This window comes from Moschus berezovskii, chromosome 9, assembly GCF_049115385.1.
Source record: "Moschus berezovskii isolate FMDL1 chromosome 9, NW_MosBer_1.0, whole genome shotgun sequence".
Classification (NCBI taxonomy): domain Eukaryota; kingdom Metazoa; phylum Chordata; class Mammalia; order Artiodactyla; family Moschidae; genus Moschus; species Moschus berezovskii.
Window position 1 is genome coordinate 77,002,665 of NC_142468.1, and position 18,097 is coordinate 77,020,761.

General features: G+C 39.1%; 1 protein-coding gene and 1 pseudogene across 1 annotated transcript; both read left to right on the top strand.

The window, feature by feature from the left end:
* The first annotated feature begins 10,613 nt into the window (after nucleotides 1-10,613).
* On the top strand, nucleotides 10,614-11,552 carry LOC129562816 (olfactory receptor 11H6). The gene has a single exon (XM_055436266.2). It carries the CDS (start codon nucleotides 10,629-10,631, stop codon nucleotides 11,550-11,552), a length of 924 nt encoding a protein of 307 aa, XP_055292241.2. The 5' UTR covers nucleotides 10,614-10,628.
* Nucleotides 11,553-16,730: 5,178 nt separating this feature from the next.
* Nucleotides 16,731-17,674, top strand: LOC129562871 (olfactory receptor 11H7-like; annotated as a pseudogene).
* Nucleotides 17,675-18,097: the final 423 nt, after the last annotated feature.

Sequence of the window (18,097 nt, forward strand, 5' to 3'; positions counted from 1 at the left end):
ATATACACTTAAAGTGGTTAAGATGATAATTTTTATGATATATACATATTACCACAATAAAAATAGTTTAAATTCATAAAAATGTAGGAGAATAAAATAATAAAAGTACTTAAATAATCTAAAGGAAAACAAAAAGGGAGAAATAAAGGAACAAAGAACAGACAGAACAAATGGGAAAGTAATAGTCTGTCGGTGATTAAGGACTGGAAACAGAAATTTATAATTGTAAAGTATGTGAAGAAAATACACTCTCATAGAATATAAACAATATACGTTGTGAATATTCTTTATATTTCATAGAGAAACAAATGTTTCCTGAAAACAAAAGGAAATTCTCTGTAAATCTGCACAGACAACAGCATTGCCTTAAAGACATTACTCCTGTCTTCACTCTGGGAGCCAAATTAACCTAAACTATATGAAAACCTCGGATAAGAAAAGGATGTTTCACCAGAGTCTTGAGGGAGTCACAAACCAGCCCAAGAGGACTCTGGAGACGTCACAGGAATCTCTGAGATGAAACTGTAATTGCACGCTGGGGCGTCTCAGCATCACCCCCCCCCTTCATTCACCTGCACCCTCCGTTATCGAAATCTCCTCAGGAGGTTTGTACCCCATTTCTTTCAATTACTCTACAGCAAAAGTAACCAAAATACAAAGCTCTGTTGAATCGTCTCTTCTGGGTGAGGCGAGTGAAAGATCTGGCTGCCTTGGGTCAACTTAGGTCTCTTATGTAGCTCTTGATGCAAATATCAGTGTGTCAAATAAGGCCCACATCTCCATGACTGATTATAGGGCTGTAATTCTTTTCACTGGCTATCACATTGTCCAGCAGAAGCGCCCTGTTGCTATAACTGTTTCTTTTGAGTAATTCAGGAAGGGAGGAAAGGGAGTTTCAGCATTTAACTTTGTATATTGTAGGATGCTCAGGATCAGGCCCCTGGATTTTGATTCTATGTAAAGGAAAAAACATCAGTGAGAAGATACAGACTCAGTATTTATTCCCAGCTTTGTCCATAATTAGTCTTATCATGAAGGGTAAGTAACTTTTCTTCCTGTCTTGTCATCACTGTATTTTTTCTAAGCCACCTACAAATTGATCCTAGCTACAGTGGAATTACATTTGAATATTAATATACTTTTGCAAACTTTTGTGGCTTTATGTTTCTGGATATGAAGTTTCAGTCACTAGTAACATAATAAGCTTGTTATATGAAATGTTGACTCTAGTGTCCAGCTATTCATCTCCCTCGGTTTAACAATCCCTGAAACTTTTTTTCCCCTGAAACTTTTTTGCTTAGTGATTCATAAAAGAATGCTTCATTATTCAGAAATTTAGTAAAGTTTAATTTGGTCTGAGAAGACTATTGAGAGTTGTACTAAGGAACTCATGGGCTTCCCAGGTGGCGCAGTGGTAGAGAACCTGCCTGCAAATGCAGGAGACATAAGAGATTTGGGTTAAATTCTTGGGTCAGGAAGATCCCGTAGAGGAGGACATGGCAACCCACTCCAGGATTCTTGCCTGGAGAACCCCACGGACAGAGAAGCCTGGGAGGTGACATTTCATGGGGTTGCAAAGAGTTGGACATGACTGAAGCGACTTAGCACACAGTAACTCATTTTCTACAGTGCCCCCAACTAAAGATAACATTCCCACTTACTCTCATGCACATCACAAGTAATGTAACACTCCCTTTATTTTCTGTTCCTTGAATCACAATGTTTCAATATCTTCTTCCTTTATATCATACCAAACTGTATGTTTTTAAGTGCCAGAATATTCAAGGACGTCAGTAAAATCAATCTGAGCAACCAAAGAGAGTTGCCCATAGCTTTACTGTGTGATATGTTGGAGCTGAGTAACTTTTTAATCACTAAGGCTTTTAAATAATTATGCTAAAAAGTTTATACTATGTAATCATGTTTGTTGATAGTACTGTTATTAACAACAACAGCTATGAATTTTTTTAGGTCCAATTATATTCTAGGAACTGTACTTAGCATATATTAAATATACTCAACAGCATTTTCACAGGAACTCTGAAAAATAGGTGTTAACTTGCCCAAGAACACACAGTATGTCATGCTATTTGAACACAAATCAAGGATACATTGTTTATTTTCCTTAAAGAAGGACCGTTATGACCAACCTAGAATGCATATTAAAAAGCAGAGACATTACTTTGCCCACAAAGGTCTGTCTAGTCAAAACTATTGTTTTTCCAGTAGTCATGTATGGTTGTAAGAGTTGGACTATAAAGAAAGCTGAACACCAAAGAACTGATGCTTCTGTGGTGTTGGAGAAGATTCTTGAGAGTCCCTTGGACTGCAAGGGACTGCATCCCTTAGGATGAAACCAGACCATCCTAAAGGAAATCAGTCCTGAGTGTTCATTGGAAAGACTGATGTTGAAGCTGAAACTCAAATATTTGGCCACCTGATGCAAAGAAATGACTCATTTGAAAAGACCCCGATGCTGGGAAAGATTGAAGGCGGGAGGAGAAAGGGATGATAGAGGATGCAGTGGTTGGATGGCATCACCGACTCAATGGGCATGAGTTAGAGTAAACGCTGGAAGCTGATGATGGACAGGGAGGCCTGACGTGCTGCAGTCCGTGGGGTCGCAAAATGTTGGACACAACTGAGCAACTGAACTGAACTGATGGTGATACAACAGGACTACTGAGTTAAGTATTATTGGATTTAGTCAATCAGTCAATCAGTTGTGAACTTAACCCAGTTGTGGTAAGTCACCACATAGGCTACAGAGTAAATGTTCTGTTTTTTCCTCACCATCCCATGTGAGGATCCATTTTTCTCCTAAAATGTCATTCTTAGCCCTTCCTAAGGAGGCTCATTTTTCTTTTTGAAAAATGTACTTAGCATACTCCACTACTCATCCATCCAAACAGAGAAAGCATTTTTTGCTTTCTAATTGGCCTCCTGTGGAAGAAAGCTGATCGCCAAAGAACTGATGCTTTTGAACTGTGGTGTTGGAGAAGACTCTTGAGAGTCCCTTGGACTGCAAGGAGGTCCAACCAGTCCATCCTAAAGGAGATCAACCCTGGGTGTTCATTGGAAGGACTGATGCTAAAGCTGAAACTCCAATACTTTGGCCACCTCATGTGAAGAGTTGACTCACTAGAAAAGACTCTGATGCTGGGAGGGATTGGGGGCAGAAGGAGAAGGGGACGACAGAGAATGAGATGGCTGGATGGCATCACCGACTCGATGGACATGAGTTTGAGTGATGCAAAGAACTGACTCATTTGAAAATGAGTTGGTGATGGACAGGGAGGCCAGGCATGCTGTGATTCATGGGGTTGCAAAGAGTCAGAGATGACTGAGCAACTGAACTGAACTGAAATGGATTAGTGAATGGAGAGTAAGTAGTTCCATTCATGAGATTTGAATACTAAAGGGAAAAGGAAAAGATGGAATAAGGAGAAGTAGTGATCAACTATACTCCAATAAAAAAAATTAATTTCAAAAGGAGAAGGGCTGAACAGAATGTTAATAATAGGCCTGAAAATATAAAAGAGGGTAAGTAACTCAGTTCAGTTCAGTTCATTCAGTCATGTCTGACTCTTTGCGACCCCACGGACTGCAGCACGCCAAGCCTCCTTGTCCATCACCAACTCTCGGAGTTTACTGAAACTCATGTCCATTGAGTTGGTGATGCCATCCAACCATCTCATCCTCTGTCGTTCCCTTCTCCTGCCTTCATTCTTTCCCAACATCAGGGTCTTTTCAAATGAATCGGTTCTTTGCATCAGGTGGCCAAAGTATTGGAGTTTCAGCTTCAGCATCAGTCCTTCCAATGAATATTGAGGACTGATTTCCTTTAGGATGGACTGGTTGTATCTCCTTGCAGTCCAAGGGACTCTCAAGAGTCTTCTCCAACACCACAGTTCAAAAGCATCAATTCTTCAGTGATCAGCTTTCTTCACAGTCCAACTCTCACATCCATACATGACCACGGGAAAAACCATAGCCTTGACTAGACGGACCTTGGTTGGCAAAGTAATGTCTCTGCTTTTTAATATACTATCTAGAGTGGTCATAACTTTCCTTCCAAGGAGTAAGCGTCTTTTAATTTCATGGCTGCAATGAGCATCTGTAGTGATTTTGGAGCCCAAAAAAATACAGTCTGACACTGTTTCCACTATTTTTCCATCTATTTCCCATGAAGCGATGGGACCAGATGCCATGATCTTTGTTTTCTGAATGTTGAGCTTCAAGCCAACCTTTTCACTCTCCTCTTTCACTTTCATCAAGAGGCTTTTGAGTTCCTCTTCACTTTCTGCCATAAGGGTGGTGTCATCTGCATATCTGAGGTTATTGATATTTCTCCCAGCAATCTTGATTCCAGCTTATGCTTCATCCAGCCCAGTGTTCCTCATGATGTACTCTGCACATAAGTTAAATAAGCAGGGTGACAATATACAGCCTTGACGTACTCCTTTTGCTATTTGGAACCAGTCTGTTGTTTCATGTCCAGTTCTGACTGTTGCTTCCTGACCTGCATACAGGTTTCTCAAGAGGCAGGTCAGGTGGTCTGCTATTCCCATCTCTTTCAGAATTTTCCACAGTTTATTGTGATCCACACAGTCAAAGGCTTTGGCATAGTCAATGAAGCAGAAATAGATGTTTTTCTGGAACTCTCTTGCTCTCTCCATGATCCAGCAGATGTTGGCAATTTGATCTCTGGTTCCTCTGCCTTTTCTAAAACCTGCTTGAACATCTGGGAGTTCTTGGTTCACATATTGCTGAAGCCTGGCTTGGAGAATTTTGAGCATGGCTTCACTAGCGTGTGAGATGAGTGCAATTGTGCGGTAGTTTGAGCATTCTTTGGCATTGCCTTTCTTTGGGATTGGAATGAAGACTGACCTTTTCCAGTCCTGTGGCCACTGCTGAGTTTTCCAAATTTGCTGGCATATTGAGTGCAGCACTTTCACAGCATCATCTTTCAAGATTTGCAGTAGCTCCACTGGAATTCCATCACCTCCACTAGCTTTGTTCGTAGTGATGCTTTCTAAGGCCCACTTGACTTCACATTCCAAGATGTCTGGCTCTAGGTCAGTGATCACATTATTGTGACTATCTTGGTCATGAAGATCTTTTTTGTACAGTTCTTCTGTGTATTCTTGCCACCTCTTCTTAATATCTTCTGCTTCTGTTAGGTCCATACCATTTCTGTCCTTTATCAAACCCATCTTTGCATGAAATGTTCCGTTGGCATCTCTAATTTTCTTGAAGAGATCTCTTGTTTTTCCTATTCTGTTGTTTTTCTCTATTTCTTTGTATTGATTGCTGAGGAAGGCTTTCTTATCTCTCCTTGCTGTTCTTTGGAACTCTGCATTGAGATGCTTATATCTTTCCTTTTCTCCTTTGCTTTTCGCTTCTCTTCTTTTCACAGCTATTTGTAAGGCCTCCTCAGACAGCCATTTTGCTTTTTTGCATTTCTTTTCCATGGGGATGGTCTTGGTCCCTGTCTCCTGTACAATGTCACGAACCTCCGTCCAGAGGTCATCAGGCACTCTACCTATCAGATCTAGTCCCTTAAATCTATTTCTCACTTCCATTGTATAATCATAAGGGATTTGATTTAGGTCATATCTGAATGGTCTAGTCCTTAAACCAGTCTTTAATGATCTATACAGTGGTTGTTAAACTTCAGCGTGCAGCAGAATTACATAAAGGTTTGACCAAAGGGGGTTTCTGGGCCCTATACTGAGAGTTTCTGACTTACTAGGTAGGGGTGGGACCTGAGAGTTTGTATTTTAACAGGCTCTCAAGTGATGTTAATACTGCTGGGACGGGAACATTTTTAGACATTGTTCTCTCCTTATACAGCCTCACTCATAAACTCAGTAGTGTTCTCTACTCGAGTTCTTGCTATGATTGAATTCTTCCCCTCAGGTTTTCTGCCTCTTGTTTGTTCTCCTTAACCTGGTATCAATGAAAGAAATCATACTTCCTGCCTCTGAACCATTTCCAGTGCTAAATTTTCATTTTCACTAATATTGCGTTATGTCAGTCAATAGCATTGCACATCCGCTTTACAAAAAACTCAATTTGTTTCAAACAAATGTGTTCAAATTATCCTTAAAATTTAAAAGGGAGATTCTTTCTTGTATGTCAAATATAACAAATTTAAGTAACTTTTTATAGACAAAGACTTTTTTTTTAACTTAAGTCCTTACAGGTTAAATACCAAGACTGAAATGGATGTACTTTGGAGAAAAGATCACAGACACAAACATACATACACACACTCTTAAATACACACACATTCTTTCTTTCTCTTTCTCTCTTTTTTTAAAATCTCCTCTCTTATTAACCTGTCCCACTCTCTACCTCCCTTCTTGCACTCAGATATGTTCTTTAGAGGAAGGTTATCACCACAAAGAAGAAAATTTTCCTGGCTTCTCTTGGATATTTATCCAGACCTCTGTATCTCACTAGTTAAACCACTGGGGAAATACAAACAAATATAGGGAGGATTAGGTGGATGCACAGAGATACATGCACAGGGAACCAGGTGCCTCCCAATGAACACACTAGGGAACTACGGATCCTATTCAAGAGAGGCTTGCAAACTTAATCATCACTGGCATGAAAAACACACTTCATCTTGTTCAGAATACTAAAGGAAACAAGTCTCTGGAGCCGCAAATGCTCCTACCCATCCGTGAATGAACTTTTAAATGGGGTAATGAGGACAATCTTGCGGCTAGAAATTCTCTCACAGCCTCCTCTTGGAGACAGAAACATCGTCAGGTATGGAAGGAGAGTGCCTGCGTCCTCCTGACACCCACTGCTGGGAGAGCACCTTAGTCTTCCGTAAATCTGTTAGCTCTTTGTTCTTTACAGGAGCAGGGTGTTAGGGCCTGCAGTTCTCTCCTCCCAACACACTCCTAAGGAGTTCTTGGGTGAAACATTAACATTAAAGGCTCACTCTGATATCACAGAATTCCCACCAGATAACTCACTTAAGGAAAATAGTGCTGACATGTCTTGGATATTCTGGAGGGAGAATTAACTATCCTTCAGTTAGAATGCAGCCTGAGTCTTGAATCTCTTTCTTTCTAATATTGGTCAGTGAAGTTTTGATTGACAAATAACTTCAGCTAGAGCAATTAAAGCAGGTTGTTACTATTCTTTCAGAATTGTCCGCCAGTGACAAGTGATGAGTAGAAACTGAAAAAAAGTAGGCCAGCAGACTCTTCTGTCCTTTGGATTTATCTATAGGTTAACCTTAAAATATAAATATTTAAAGAAAGAAGAACCTTGCAATTATAATTTTTAAAGTGTCCTCCTCTGAGCAAGGTAGCTTAAATCCTAAGCAAGTGATTGGAGTTATAGAGGAGGACCTGGCTTCCTTATTAGTTCGTACAGAAAGAACTGCCCAGGTTCCTTTTTCCTCCTCTTCTCTCCAACTGTTCATTTGTTGTATCACTTGAGGTGAATAGTAAGAGGTGGATTTAACATTTATCATTTGAGAGACTCCCCTAATGGTCCAGTGGTTAAAACTCTGCACTTCACTGCAGGGAGAACAAGTTTAATCCCTAGTCAGGGGAACTAAAATCCCACATTCCACACAGGGCAGCCAAAATAAATAAATTCATCATTTGAGCTTATAAAAGATATACTTTGGATCTGGAGGCAGTAGAAATGGATGCAGAGATTCCAAATCATCTGTGAAGTTCATTTGTACATGTTTCTCTGATCCAATATTCCACAGTAACTAAAACTTCACTGCAGTACAAACATCAAAAGGTCATAAACATTATGAAGTCAAATGACCAAGTGGGAGTTAAGATTTATGAGGCTCAGTTCCAAGTCAAAAACCATGAATTGAAATTATATTTCTCATCTTGGTGCCAAGAACTTTCCAGTAGATGAATACAGTTAATCAATTCATATCTCATGTCACTGCCTTCTGTCTTAAAAAGCCGAAAATATCTCACTTATGTCAAATAAAATTGGTTATCATGCTACTGCATTCACTATGTAGATTTATCTAAGTTTAGTTCTAACCGTAATAAGTGTCTTTTTTAGGTGCACGGCACATAGTTGGGTATATGGTGAAACACACAGTTGAAGGAAGCTCCAGTCACATACAGTGTGACTATAAAAATGTAAGTGACAATATGGATAGTTACTATAAACCATAAATTCCAAAAAGGGATGAATTTTATTTCCTATGCTTACCATTATTCCAGAATTTGTACACTGCTAGAAATATAATAAAAAGTAAATAAACATTTATGAAACACACAAATGAATAAGTAAAATGGATAACATGCTACTATTTAAATTCATTATTCAACATTTTTTGCTGAAAGCCTAGCAACTATATTTTCCAAGCTAATGACAGTATGTGGCCTGGCAAATATAAGTATAGTTATGGAAAGCATATTTGAAATTATACCTCTCCTATAAGTTTTAATACATATGGTCATTGCAATTGTAGTCCATTGAACTAAACTGCTTGGACAAAATTTAAATTTTCATGTTTATGAGTCATGCTTATAGAGGCAACCTTTGTCATCATAATTCTAAAAATACTGTTAATCAATACAAATATCCAAAGCTACCTTGGCAATAAAACATTTATCCTCTGAGTTTGCTCCAGGTTTGCTGAATTACTGAGAATCAAGCCCTTTGCACTCTGAAGATTGTATAAACTGCAAAAGGATGAAACTTTGTGAGTATATTAACAACGACATTAATAAAATAGCCAATTATCCTATTTTGTAGTTAATATATTATGGATTTAAAATAATGATGGTGGCTTACCCAGTCAAATATTTTGATCTTTAACCAGGAAACTCTAGGACATAGAAATTAACCTATACCAAGAGTTTTAGGAAGGTTTTTAGCAAATTATCCAAGTTTATAGTCCTGTCCCAAATCCTAAATCCGCCAATATGAGAAACATCTTTCTGGTCTTAGCATAACATAAAGTAACCTCTCTATTCATTATTAAATTAGGTAAAAGCAAGATAATGAGCAGACAAGTTATGGTATTTAGGGCTTTCAGTTCAGTTCAGTTCAGTACAGTCACTCAGTCGTGTCCGACTCTTTGCGACCCCATGAACCACAGCACACCAGGCCTCCCTGTCCATCACCAACTCCCGGAGTTCACTCAAACTCATGTCCATCAAGTCGGTGATGCCATCCAGCCAACTCATTCTCTGCCGACCCCCTCTCCTCCTACCCCCAATCCCTCCTAGCATCAGACTTAATTCCTAGTAAAAATGAAGTCATGTGGTTTTACATTCTAGAGAAATTGACATGTCCAGCTGCAAGTTACCTCAAGAGCACAGTTACAATGTGAAATAGTGCAGCTTGGGGGACACATACCAGGAAAATGATGGCTTCCAAGTGAAATCATGTATAGAGGACGTAATAGCTGCCATCAGTTATTTAAGTCCCCACCATCATCATAATGGAAGAGGAATTAAGATTTATTTTGTGTAGCTTCAACAAGGGGCGTCCTAAGTAATAAAGGAGATTTTTTTTTCCCCCAACAAAAAATAGTGCTTTGGGAGAACCAGCTCCTTAGGAGGGGATTGGGCCAAACTATTCAACAAATCCAGAAGCCACATAGCAGAATGTGACCTAGAGAAAAATGGATAGATGGTTTTCAAACCATTTTATAGAATCCTGGGGATCTGCAGCACCTCCCTGAGAGCAGCAAAAGCAAGCAGACTTAAGATTCCCACCCTTCATTTCCACTCTTACCTGCTTTTCAACTGGACTTCTACAGCTATTTGCTTCAGATCTATACTTAACTTTATTTCAAAGCAAAAAAGATGTGTCTAAAGTTTATATTTGTATGTAGGCTATCCAAGGGATAATGATTTAAACATAAAAGATGAAACGTTACTAAGACTCAGGATTATAGCAGTATTTAAAATGAAGTGGGATTTGTTTCAAACCCGTCTCCAAATAAGCCAGTGTATCTAAAAGCTACTGGTTTTTCACATTCAAGTAAACTCGTTAAATCTCTGATATTCCATTTTCTTAATTATTTAAAAGAAAAAAAAGATAAAGCACTCTCCTCCCTACTGCTCAAAGGGGTATTGAAAGTGAAAGCAAAAAATGAAAGTGTTAGTTGCTCAGTTCAGTTCACTTCAGTCGCTCAGTCGTGTCCGACTCTTTGTGACCTCATGAATCACAGCACCCCAGGCCTCCCTGTCCATCACCGACTCCCGGAGCTCACTCAAACCCATGTCCACAGAGTCAGTGACGCCATGCAGCCATCTCATTCTCTGTCGTCCCCTTCTCCTCCTGCCCCCAATCCCTCCCAGCATCAGAGTCTTTTCCAGTGAGTCAACTCTTCACATGAGGTGGCCAAAGTATTGGAGCCTCAGCTTTAGCATCAGTCCTTCCAATGAACACCCAGGACTGATCTCCTCTAGAATGGACTGGTTGGATCTCCTTGCCGTCCAAGGGACTCTAAAGAGTCTTCTCCAACACCACAGTTCAACTCTTTGCAACCCTAAACTTTGTACCTTTCCAAGCTATTTGTTAGCAAAACCTACAAATGTTCATGATTATTCATTGCTCTGTTAACTTCAGTTTCTCTAATAGCTTTGGGATCCCAGAACACAACAATGCATTTTGTGACTGAATTTGTTCTCCTGGGTTTCCCTGGTGAAAGGGAGATGCAGATGTTCTTCTTCTCATTAATCCTGGTGGTCTATCTCCTGACGCTGCTGGAGAATGGGGCTATTGTCTGTGCAGTGAAATGGGACAGGAGGCTTCACACACCCATGTACATCTTCTTGGGAAACTTTGCCTTCCTAGAGATCTGGTATGTTTCCTCCACTGTTCCAAACATGCTGGTCAACATCCTCTCTGATACCAAGACCATCTCCTTCACTGGCTGCTTCATCCAATTCTATTTCTTTTTTTCACTTGGTACAACAGAGTGTTTCTTCCTATCAGTTATGGCCTATGATCGGTACCTGGCCATCTGTTGCCCACTGCATTACCCCTCCATCATGACTGGGAAGTTCTGTGTGGTCCTGGTCTGTGTTTGTTGGGTGAGTGGATTTCTCTGCTATCCAGTCCCCATTGTCCTTATCTCCCAACTTCCCTTCTGTGGACCCAACGTCATCGACCACTTTGTGTGTGACCCAGGCCCATTGTTTGCACTGGCCTGCATCCCTGCTCCTTCCACTGAGCTGATTTGTTACACCTTCAACTCAGTGATTATTTTTGGCCCTTTCCTTTCCATCATGGGATCTTATACCCTGGTACTCAGAACTGTGCTTCGTTTTCCCTCTCATGCGGGTAGAACTAAAGCTTTCTCCACATGTGGGTCCCACCTAATGGTGGTGTCTTTGTTCTACGGAACGCTTATGGTGATGTATGTGAGCCCAACATCAGGAAACCCAGCAGGAATGCAAAAAATCATCACTTTGGTATACTCAGCAGTGACTCCGCTCTTAAATCCACTTATCTACAGTCTCAGAAACAAAGACATGAAAGATGCCCTAAAGAAAGTCCTGGAATTAAGAATTAATCAAAACTGAGACATCTTTAAAAGAGAAGCAGAACTGATTCAAATGTATTCTTTTTAATGGCTGAATAATACTCCATTGTGTATATGTACCAAAGCTTTCTTATCTATTCGTCTGCAGATGGACATCTAGGTTGCTTCCATGTCCTGGCTATTATAAACAGTGCTGCAATGAACATTGGAGTACATGTGTCTCTTTCAATTCTGGTTTCCTCGGTGTGTTATGCCCAGGAGTGCGATTGCTGGATCATATGGCAGTTCTATTTTCAGTTTTTTGAGGAATCTCCATACTGTTCTCCATAGTGGTATACGAGACAGCAAAAGAGACACAGATATATATAGAACAGTCTTTGGGACTCTGTGGGAGAGGGTGAGGGTGGGATGATTTTGGAGAATGGCATTGAAACACGTATGTTGTCATATGTGAAACGAATCACTAGTTCAGGGTCAATGCATGTTATAGGATGCTGGGGGCTGGCGTGCGGGGATGACCCAGAGGGAGGATAGAGGGAGGAGGGAGGTGGGAGGGGGGTTCAGGAGGGGGAACTTATGTGAACCTGGGGCAAATTCATGTCAATGTATGGCAAAACCAACCAATATAATATTGTAAAATAATTTGCCTCCAATAAAAAATAAATTAATTACCAAAAAAAATAGATAAAGGATCGAATTATAAAAAAAAAAAAAAAGAGAACCAGAATTCATCATTTCTGACCTTAACTATTTATAGTAACAATGATAGAGAATGGCTACAATAAGTCATATTTAGGCTCACAATAAAGGTAAAGCCTTGTTTTTCACAGTTCCTTAGCAGTTCAAGTTCAGCTCTTCAATGATAAATGCTGAATAAACATTTTAAACATGTACAACATCACTGAGGAATTATATGGTGTTATTATATATAGATAGATATTTTTTATGTAAGTGTGATGTATCTTTGCTGGTTTAATCTTATCTGGTGAAAGAATCAAATGAATGGGAGCCTTTCACGAATGGGTGCAATCCTCTAAATTCAGAAAATAAGTATTATTAAAGAAAATGGGTCAATAGGCCACCAAATTAAAATACATAATGATGGAAATTACCCATTGTTTGAGGTTATCTTCACACCAAAAACAGTATACTTTATACCTCTATCACTTACAGATAAAGTACAGACGCTTCTTCCTGCCTTCCAAGTGCTCACTCAATAGATATTCCATTGAGTCTTCTCTCTTGCTTATCCACTAAGGCCCTGCACTTCACAATGATCAATCTTCTTATTTCACCTTGAATAATCTTTCCCCCAATTGTGCATTTTTACTCACAGTGCTTCCTCCTAAATCAACTGTGACAACCCCATTACCACTGTGGTATGGAGTAACAATGCCTTAAACATATTTTTGTGCTTCTTAGAAGGCTATCAGACAAAGTCTAAGAAAAATATCTAGAGGAAATTATACCAATAACAAATTCTATTTTTTTGCCCAAACCCTATCCTGTGACAGGAAAGTCAGAAACTAAGAGGCCAATCTACTTAAAATGAGAGAACACCTCCTTAGTTAAGGCCATCCTGGGAGTGAAATTAGGTGTTCATAGGGAGAACAGGGAGATAGGCCTTTGGTGCTCGGTGATGAAATACTCTAGTACAGTGTTTCTCAAACCTTTCCACCACCAAAGCATGGTTGGCACCAGTGGTCAGAGAACATGGGGCATGTAGAGACAGTATTTTTTTTTTAATTAAAAATTTTATCTTAAAAATTATACTTTTTGTTTCATGGCATATACACCTATTTGGCATAATACAAAACTAACTCCTCTGAGTAAAACTGTCCCTTCCTCAGAAGATATTAATTAGGCACTTTTTGTATCCCACAGCACAAAATCACATATACTTGCTTGAAAAACACAGACTTAAGAAGACCACAGTGTCCCCCCAGAGTAGCACGTTATTTCTAATAATCCCTATGAGCCAACCTATCAGAAATGTTAATGAAACCTCCAGGCAAGAAGAAGGAAGGTCCTTAGGGGAAACATGAAAACTTAGAGGATCACACTTAAGAAAGAAATAACTGAGAATTCCCACCAGTGACCAAAATGATGCATACATGAAGACCAGCACATAGTTACAACATACTCTGTAGGAAGCAGGTCACCAGAATCTGTGGTGCAAGAGAAGTGAAAGAAGATATGCATGAAGTTCTCACCCAGGGCTTCCACATTAAGACCAGTGTAAACATATGATATGCTCAAGAGATTGAGTATCAAAGAATATTGGTCTGTCTTTCAGCTTAAGAACCGCCCCCCCCCCAAAAAAAAAAACAAAAAACTCAGAATTTAGATCACCATGGAACTCACATTCTCCAAAATAAGCACACTAAATGGTACCAAAGTCATCTACCTGTCTTCCCCTTTTTAGGAAGTGGCTGGGTCATCAACAATGGTGTGACTTTAATAGATACTTTGAACAAAATAGTATGAAACTGGCTCCATCCACTGGGGCTGAACCCAAGACAAAATAGAAGTGGAGGGCTTTTCTCGGAATCCTCTCTTAGCTTCTCCACCTTTGTCCACCCATCTGCAACTTCAGGAAAAGTAGCATTAAGAAATTCTTCTAATAATAAAATCAAATTAGTGTACATGAAGACTGAGATTCACATAGGGTTTAATGGTGAATATATTAAGTATTGCTTCTCATAATTATGTTGGAAATTATCTGTGAAATTAATTTACAATGCTTTCACTACAGTTGGGTGATAGCTTTTCTGTGAGGTCTTTTTTATTTTTATTTTATGTCAAAAAAAGTGGTGTGTAGCTCAAATACTTTGAAGTTTTTGAGTTATAGTCTGTGACTCAGACTGTGAATTCAAGTCATCTGTTGCTGCTGTTCCAGAGGTAAGTGGCTACTCTTTGTTTCACCACTTTCTTGTATTGTTAGGAATAGTGGACACTAGCTTAAAAAGCACCAGGTTCCAATAGAGGGAGCCATCCTTTCAAATGTCTCACCAAAATGGGCATCAATGCAAGTTAGTTTAGTTCATAATCATCCCAGTTTAAAAAATTAAAAAGAATTTATCTCCATCTTTGAATTTCCTTCTCTTCCTGGTTTCTTGTTCACAGGACTACAAACTGCTCCGACACAACCATCTCAATGGGAAGCTTACATTTGCTTCTAGATGAGGACTGTAGTTCATTTTATGCATTACTAATTTAATGAGGCTGCAACATCTATATCATTATAAATATGCTTATCTTTAAATAAGACATATATATTAAGTATACAGCCTCACTGAATAGAAGGAATTTTTTCTATTTGATTATGTTGAATACTATATTCTGTATATACCACTTCACTTTCATATATCATTTTACCAAAATTATTTTTAAGGAAAATTTCTTCTTATTAGTCAAAAAAACTAAAGATATCTTGTTAAAGATGTCTAGAGATTTCATTATGTTAATGCTATCATTATGATCTTTATTCTGAGTTGTGTTTGCTTCTTAAAAGGATATCTTCTTTGGTGATGATATTCTAAAGGAAATAAGGGCAAATTTTGGAATGTTGGTAAATAATTATTTTTAAAACATCTTCGATTCAATTGTTTTCTGCTATTTTGAAAATTGAAAGATATTGTTTAAATAAAGTGGGACTTTCATGGTGGCCCAGTAGCTGAGATTCTGAGCTACCAATCCAGGTGGCCTGGGTTCAATCACTGGTCAGGGAACTAGACCCCACATGACACAACTAAGAGTCCTCAAGCTGCAACTAAAGACCCTGCATGCCACAACTAAGACCCAGTGCAGCCAAATGAATAAGTATCTTTGCATAAATAAACAGACTAAAATACAGTCTTTCAAACAGTGCATTTTAAGGGAACACGTGACAGCAGTAAGAAGAGCTTTAGAAGAAACTCTCGGTTATTTTAGTGTTGTTTTTTTTTTTGCACTACATCTCGTATGTTATATTCATCCTTCAGTTCAGTCACTCAGTATGTCCAACTCTGCGATCCTGTGGACTGCAGCACGCCAGGCCTCCCTGTCCATCACCATCTCTTGGAGTTTACTCAAACTCATGTCCATTGAGTCGGGGATGCCATCCAACCATCTCATTCTCTGTTGTCCCCTTCTCCTCCTGCCTTTAATCTTTCCCAGCATCAGGGTTTTTTCAAATGAGTCAGTTCTTCGCATCAGTTGGCCAGAGTATTGGAGTTTCAGCTCCAGTATCAGTTCTTCCAAAGAATATTCATCCTTAATGACATATATTTTGTCATTAAGTGTATATGGAACCAGACAAATTAAGCATTAGTCATTCAGTCATGTCTGACTCTGCGACCCCATAGACTGTGGCCCACCCAAGCTCCTTGGTCCATGGGATTTTCCAGGCAAGAATAATGGAGTGGGTTACCATACCTTTCTCCAGGGGATCTTCCTAACCCAGAAACAAACCTGGGTCTCCTGTATTGCAGGCAGACTTTTTACTGTCTGAGCATCCAAGGAAGCCCTGTGATAAATTATCACATGAAATTAATCATAATGAGGTGAGCAATAATGACTTTCACTGCAAAAAATAAAAGATTAAATACCAAGTTGTAAATGAGCCATGGTGCAATATAACTGTCTTTAAATAAGAGATTTCAAAATATATTAAATAATTTATTATCTGAATATTCTTTTTTTTAATTTTCTTCTGGTATCATAGGGGAAAAATGATAGAAAATCTCCTAATGAAAATAGTTCAAAAAAAGAGAGAGAATCTGAAATAATAATGCCAGAGCTAAAATCACTTAAATCTGTAGGAAGTGTCAGATTCAATCTATTTTTTAATGATAGCCTATGTGTCCTCTCATTTTGAACTGAATAACTGAATGGCATTAATTGCCCTTATATATGAAGTTTTTACTAAAAAAAAAAGACATAAGATGAGACAAATAATTTTTATCTCTATTTCAAGATTTCTTTATTTGAAAAACAGATGAAATTTAACAGATTTGGTCCACTGGTAAAGAAAGTTCAAGCAGCCTAGAGTTATACTTTTACAAAGAGTCAGGGCCAAAGGGCTTATTCGGAATAGGACAAGATTTACCCAAAACATGTTTTAGAATATTTGATACGTTTTCCTGAATGAATCAAACTGCCTGCCCTAAGAAAAATTTCAAATGCCTTAGCAGTAAAGTGAGTTGTCTATCTGTCTTCTCTCCACAATCTGGGGACCATGAATAAGTCAGGAATATCTACTGTGACACAGTTTGTCTTGTTGGGCTTTCCTGGTCCCTGGAAAATGCAGATCATCTTCTTCTCAATGATTCTGTTGATCTACATCTTAACTCTAACTGGGAAGATAGCCATCATTTGTGCTGTGAGGTGGGACCACAGACTCCATACTCCTATGTACGTGTTCCTGGCCAACTTCTCCTTCCTAGAGATCTGGTATGTGACCTGCACAGTCCCCAGTATGCTGGTCAACTTTCTTTCCAAAACCAAAACCATATCCTTCTCTGGTTGCTTCACTCAATTCTACTTCTTCTTTTCCCTGGGCACAATTGAATGCTTCTTCCTCTGTGTCATGGCTTATGATCGCTACCTTGCCATATGTCGTCTACTGCACTATCCCACCATCATGACTGGGAAACTCTGTGCCATTTTAGTATTTCTTTGTTGGCTCACTGATTTCTTAGGACATTCAGTTCCTATTCTCTTCATTTCTCAACTACCCTATTGTGGTCCCAACATCATTGATCACTTTCTGTGTGATGTGGACCCACTGATGGCATTGTCCTGTGCCAGATCACCCACTATAGAGCATGTATTCCATTCTGTGAGCTCTCTTATCATCATTCTGACCATTTTGTACATCCTTGGATCCTATACCTTGGTGCTCAGAGCTGTGCTTCGGGTTCCTTCTTCAGCTGGGCGGCAAAAGGCCTTTTCTACCTGTGGATCCCACTTAGTTGTTGTATCTCTGTTCTATGGAACCATTATGGTGATGTATGTGAGCCCACATCTGGCAACTCAGTTGCTATGCATAAAATCATTGCACTGATACACTCTGTAGTGACACCAGTCTTAAATCCCCTCATTTACAGCCTACGCAACAGGGACATGAAATTTGCCCTCCATCAGGTCCTCTGTGCAATGAAAATTATGCAAACTTCATGAAAAGGTTTTGTGAAACTCAGTGACTCTCTTCCTGAAAGTGGTAAAAAAAAACCATTTTCTTCCAATCCAAACTGATTTGGTTCTATTCATAATCATCATGGTACTTTTGTGAACAGCAAGATTTATCACATATTTGATTATATTCCGATGCACTTTTAGTTTCATAAATGTGGTTCCATAGGAAGAGACTGCCACCTGACCATATGGTAAAAATAACTTAAAAATTCTTAATATTTGCTTCCAGGAAGATTTCAACTTTTTCATTGTGAAATCTCTGGCCACACAATTTTAAGAGATACAAATCAAATTGGTTATTTGCTTGCATGTCTGTCTAACACGTTGTTTAAAGGACACATAACACAGGGACTTCTCTGGTGGTCCAGTGGTTAAGACTCTGTGCTCCCAATGCAAGGGACCCAGGTT